This window comes from Mus musculus, chromosome 19 (assembly GCF_000001635.26).
Source record: "Mus musculus strain C57BL/6J chromosome 19, GRCm38.p6 C57BL/6J".
In the NCBI taxonomy this organism is placed as follows: Eukaryota; Metazoa; Chordata; class Mammalia; order Rodentia; family Muridae; genus Mus; species Mus musculus.
This window is the reverse complement of record NC_000085.6, coordinates 34,491,347-34,497,346: the sequence shown is the minus strand read 5'-3', so window position 1 is coordinate 34,497,346 and position 6,000 is coordinate 34,491,347. Positions and strand designations below refer to the sequence as shown.

The 6,000-nt window shown below is 44.3% G+C and overlaps 1 protein-coding gene across 2 annotated transcripts in view; it reads left to right on the top strand.

Annotated features, from left to right (window-relative positions):
• The window catches only part of Lipa (lysosomal acid lipase A), a 35,159-nt gene extending 30,128 nt beyond the window's left edge, over positions 1-5,031 (top strand). For both annotated transcript variants that reach the window (NM_001111100.1, NM_021460.3), the window contains exons 9-10: positions 2,216-2,287; positions 3,134-5,031. In NM_001111100.1, coding sequence (NP_001104570.1) covers positions 2,216-2,287; positions 3,134-3,367 — 306 coding nt within the window. In that variant the 3' untranslated portion in view covers positions 3,368-5,031. The remainder of the gene's footprint in view (positions 1-2,215; positions 2,288-3,133) is intronic.
• Positions 5,032-6,000: the final 969 nt, after the last annotated feature.

The following is a 6,000-nucleotide window of genomic DNA, read 5'->3' as shown; positions in this document are numbered from 1 at the left end:
TTTGCTGTTTGTCTGGCTGCTTTTCTCAACATAATTGCTTTTGAGACGATCCATGTCCTATTTATCAGTAGTTCAGTCCTTTTCATTCACAGGGATCTGTATTTTTAGAAACTCTGCCATCGGCCTCTTCCACTAGCCAGGTGTGCAGGTCTCTGAGGGGGGTTGGAGCCTTGTCTGCAGAAGTGTGGTGTGAGCTGCCCTCTCGAAAGCTTCTCTTAAGGAGCTACCTCTTAGCTTATTATTGTGTCAGGAAAGCTAAGTGTCAGGTGACAGAGCTTGCTGTGGCTTGGAGCAGGGGCCCCAGAATGCACGCCGTCTGTGCCATGGTTTCAGCTCACATTCACCACTTAGAAGATGCCTTAAACCCTGGAAGGCAATGAGATTCACCATGTCCTTCTTCTCTACTCTATTTCTTTTATGATCACGTGTTTTCTTCACAAGTCCTCATCCTAAAATTCCCCCAACATGTGTGAATATTTTACCTCGCTATTTGGACATGTCTTCAAAAGGGCCCCATTCTCAAAGATGTCCCAGCCTGGCCTTTCAGAGGCCCTTGACCATGTTGAGATTGTGGCTGCCCTGAGGCCATGCTATGTCATTGTCACAGAAGGGTCTTATTTCATTCTCAGTGTCCCTGGGCCCCCCAGGAGCACTGAGTTTGGATGAGAGCAGCTGAACTGGCTGTAGTCCAACTGTCTGCTCTGGTTCTGGCCCCTGTAATCAGCTGATCTTGGTCAAAGTCTGCAGGCTGAGGGCCAATAGCATCGATCTCTAGCCAGTGTGATTTCAGCATTTCCAAATCCACAGCTCAGTGGAGACAGCCCTTTGCCTTTTGCCCTTCTGCTCACTGTGATGTCCCTCTGTCCACACAGGGGTTACTCTGCACAGCTATTTCCTAGTGTTTTCTTGTTACTGCCCTCCTGCTGGGCTCTCCCACTGAGCCTTGATTCCAGGAGTCAGATGGCCCCAGGAAATGAGGCAGGTGCTCAGCTCATGTTCCAAGGTTGTTTATGTTTTTGTTTTTTAAAATTTAGTCCAGGACCCTAGTCCATGGGATGCCACACATGACCATGAAGGCTAGATCTTCCGTCCTCCTCAGATATATCTGCCTGGGAACACCCTCATAGACACAGCCATGCCTAGAGATGTCTCTTAATTGATTCCAAATTTAGTCAAATTGGCAATCGTAGCATCCTCCAATCTGAATCTGACTATCTTATCCTCTTGTTCCCCAGCCAAACCTATTCTTGCCTCTCCACACCCCCAATCTCCAGTCCTGCCCAGAGCCTGGGTCCTTGTTTCTCTTGGAAGAGTCCTATCCTCATCTGGCTTTACCATGCTGGCCACTGCCACTGAGGACACAGATAGAAATAGAGTCCTGAGCCTATCCCACATCTATCCAGGATCTGAATTCTGGAGGCCTGTTCCTAGGATCTACATATTATTCTGACCTCATATCATTCTGATGCCATCCACTGTAGTGCTGCTAGCTGAGCACGTGAGCTCAGGCTAAGTTCCAAGCTAGACCCCTAGTGCTTTATCCGAGTGCGTGATGTGTGAGAGTGGTAAACTGAATGCTGCACACATGTCACTGATTTCATTGTTGTGAGAACATCAGAGGACATGCTGAATGCAAACCATGATAATTATAGAGTCACTTGGCGATACAACTTTACTTGCTCCCAGTTAACCGTTAGTGTACATGGCCATCTCCAAATAAAATCACTAACTCTTTGCAAAAAAAGCCCAAGAAGCAAATGTTAGCGGAAAACCTCCACACAGATAAAGTCCATCTCATAGGGGCAATCCTTCTGGTCATAGCTACTTTTCTAGCCATTCAGTCAGAAATTCAGTCATGTGGTAAAGGAAGCCATAGTACAGTTTTAAATGTACCTTAAATAATTATTCGGAAATGATAAATAGACCTGGATTAGGGAGTAACTTGATTTCTGAGCATATAATTAACCTAGTAACCTCTTTTTTTTGTTTTGTTTTTGGTTTTTTGAGACAGGGTTTCTCTGTGTAGCCCTGGCTGTCCTAGAACTCACTCTGTGGACCAGGCTGGCCTCGAACCCAGAAATCCGCCTGCCTCTGCCTCCCAAGTGCTAGGATTAAAGGTGTGCGCCACCACCGCCCGGCCCTAGTAACCTCTTATATTATTTTATAAATTTCATCTCTGCTAAGTTTTTTTTTTCCTCCAAATTTTATTTTTTAGGTTTTTAAATACCGTAAGCTTCAAGCTTTTGACTGGGGAAGCAGTGAAAAGAATTATTTTCATTACAACCAGGTAAGAATTTTCAAATATGCTTCCATCACCGAAGCCAGCCTAGGCTTCCAGAACTCAGGTGAGCCCAGCTGCTGGGGGAATATTCTCGGCAGAATTGCCTGGTTATGAAGTTTTCTCTCAGTCCACTCAGATCTTCCCAGATCTGTCAGTGGTGGTATGGCCCAGGCCTCCTGTCTCCATCCTTTAGGCTGTCCATAAGGGGTCGTTGTGATTCAGTAGGATCATAAACACACTCCTTAGAACCAAAGAGCCTTCAGGCAGCTGCCAGCTTGCTAGATGTGAGACCTCAGGCATATTACATGGCCTTAAAGCCTTTTCCATTAAGTAACATTTCCATTTTTGATCACTGCGTTTCCTAAAGCGTGAGAACCTTTCTCTCTGCTTTTCCTAATTCTTGAACTAGCCCTTGCATGTGTGTGTGTGTGTGGGGGGGGGGGGGCTGAAAGATCAGGAAATGGAGGCATGGAGGAGTTGTGTGGTTTCTCTTGCATTCAGAGGGCATGAAGAGATGAGCCCACAGTGCCTCCCTGTTCAGTTGGCTCTACTGCCTTGACTCCACATCTGGGGGAAACCGTGATGCTCACTGGGGATTAAGTGGTCCCTATAGTGCAGCAAAGAGGAAAAAACCGCACAGTTCTACTCCTTGTAACGACTACCTGAAAAACATAATGGAAGCAATTCTTAAAACATGTTTGTTTGTTTTTTAAATTAAATTTTTACTTTCAAATCAAACTTACTAGACATTTGTTTTTCCATGGAGATTTCATTTATTAAAATAAAAAAAAATTTAACAGGAATAATTGCAAAGCTTTCTATGACTCTTTTTTTTTTTTTTTCCTCTTGTAGAGTTTTCCTCCCTCGTACAACATAAAAAACATGCGTCTACCCACTGCTTTGTGGAGCGGGGGCCGGGACTGGCTGGCAGACATCAATGACATCACTATCTTACTGACTCAAATCCCCAAGTTGGTGTATCACAAGAACATTCCTGAGTGGGACCATCTGGATTTTATCTGGGGTTTGGATGCCCCCTGGAAACTGTATGATGAAATAATCAGTCTAATGAAGAAATACCAGTGAATGCTGGACTTGAATACTTCCCCTTCAATAGAGGGGGGAAAAAAAAAAACAGGTGTTTGCTTAATTTCTGTAAAATCCTTGTGTTTTCCTTGCCTAGGTCATTTGTATTTTTTATGTGCAAGAAAATGATGACGTCGAAGGTGTACATTGCTCTCTGGTTAATAAGAAGCACGCTAGCTGTCTTATGCTTCATTGTGACTGACTAGCAAGCGTCCACAACCAGTGATGCCTTTTAAGTGTCTCTGTGATCCTTTTGTTTACCTTTTACAGTTGTTTTCGGTGCATATGTGCTGTGCATATATGTGCCTAAGTGTGTGTGGGCTGTGTTCTGGCCCTTGTGTGGAGGTAATGGCTCACATCAAGGTGTCTTCCTCAGTTACTTCCCATCTTACTTTTTGAAACAGGGTCTCTTGCTGAACAGGGAGCCTGCTATTTCAGTTACACTGGTTGGCCCATGAGCCTCCAGGATCTGCCTGTCTCTACCTTCCCCCTCACCAATGCGGTGGAATGGGGTGTCTGTCCCAGCCGGCATTTTTACCCTGATTCTAGGGACAGGAACTCAGGTTCTCATGCTTGTGTAGCAAGCCCTTCACTCACCGAATCATTGCCTCAAACCTTCTGCAGTAGACCAAGCTACTCAGTTGCTTTTATATTCCTGCCCAACACAAGTGAGCACACACAGGACATTTCAAGCTGTTGTTTGCTAGCAAAAATAAGTCTGCCAGTGACCTGAACACACGATGAAAAGCTCCTTGCTCTGAGCTTCATGTGGCAGTGCAAACCTACAATCCTAGTTCTCCAGAGGTTGAGACAGGAAGGCTGCTGTAGGACTTAGGGTTCATCTAGAAAGCGAGACTTTGTCTCTAGAAAACCAAAGACAAAGGAGGAAAAAAAAAACCCAAAGTACTCAGTTCTCATCCCTTTGCCTTAGAGGACTGTCTAGCCCAGAGTTCCTGTGTTTACCTATCCAAACAACATTTTCATGTTTTAATGCATTAGCTTCCTAGTGAAATCCAGTGTAATCCCAGCTTCTCCAGGAATAAATATCCTCTCTTCAGTTTCATCAGACCTCAATAACAAAATTTTTCAGGCCAAGCCCCCCCCCCCCCCCCAAATAAGCGTAGACTCTTGAAAAGCAGTTTGCACTGATTAAAAAAATTAAAAAAAAAAAACTTGAAGATTAATACAATGAGCTCTGTTGGTTCCGAATGTGTAGTCTGGTCACTTTTCTGTGGAGAAACATTCTGTGGAGGGACAAACCACTGATTTGCCAGAAGCGAATATGGCTGCCGTGACGGTGCCTGCATGAAGCTAAAGCTGGTTGTGGTGGCAAGTGGTCCGATTCCCTTTCACACAAATGATGTTTTCAGACAGAGCTCGGCTCAGGAATTTCGCTTTGAGAATCAGTGTTGTATGCACAATGTTTTACTGAGCCTGCTTTGCTCCTGCGTACAGGAAGCCCACATCTGTTCACTTGGCTTGCTGGCGATGGCTGTCACCACTAGACAGTTGATAAGTTTTCTGATATTCTGATATTAGGTACCACGGATGCAGGAATATTACTTGATATTGGCTCATACAGACAGGCAGAATGATACAACTTTGTAACAATTTAAAGGTTTGTATTTAAACTTTTCAATAAATCTCAGCCTCATAGGCCTGAACATCGGTGTGGTGTTTGCTTTACAGTGGCTAATCTATACATTTTCTTTTAGCAGGATAAAAGATTTTCTTTCTCTACTCTCCCCAAGTCCCAAAACTTCGATCACACAGTCCATGAACAATTGGAGAGAAAGGAAGGGGAGGCTGGGCTGTCTTAGTCAGGGTTTCTATTCCTGCACAAACATCATGACCAAGAAGCAAGTTGGGGTGAAAAGGGTTTATTCGACTTACACTTCCATACTGCTCTTCATCACCAAGGAAGTCAGGACTGGAACTCAAGCAGGTCAAGAAGCAGGAGCTGATGCAGAGGCTATAGAGGGATGTTGTTTACTGGCTTGCTTCCCCTGGCTTGCTCAGCCTGCTCTCTTATAGAAGACAAGACTGTCAGCCCAGAGATGGTCCCACCCACAAGGGGCCTTTCCCCCTTGATCACTAATTGAGGAAATGCCTTACATTTGGATCTCATGGAGGCATTTCCTCAATTGAAGCTCCTTTCTCTGTGATAACTCCAGCTTTGTCAAGTTTCCACAAAACTAGCCAGTACAATTGACCCCTTGTCAACTTGACACACAAACACATCACTAGTAAGCCTCAACCCTTACATTCTTATTCATCTCCAAGATCTATATAACTTTAAATGTCCCACAGTCTTTACATATTCTTAAAATTTCAATCTCTTTAAAATATCCATTTCTTTTAAAATCCAAAATCTTTTACAATTAAAAGTCTCTTAACTGTGGGCTCCACTAAATAGTTTCTTCCTTTAAGAGGGAAAAATATCAGGGCACAGTCACAATCAAAAGCAAAAATCAATCTCCAACCGTCCAATGTCTGGGATCCAACTCACGATATTCTGGGCTCCCCCAAGGGCTTGGGTCACTTCTCCAGCCATGCCCTTTGTAGCACACACTCATTGTCCTCTAGGCTCCAGATGCCTGTACTCCACTGCTGCTGCTATTGGTAGTCATCTC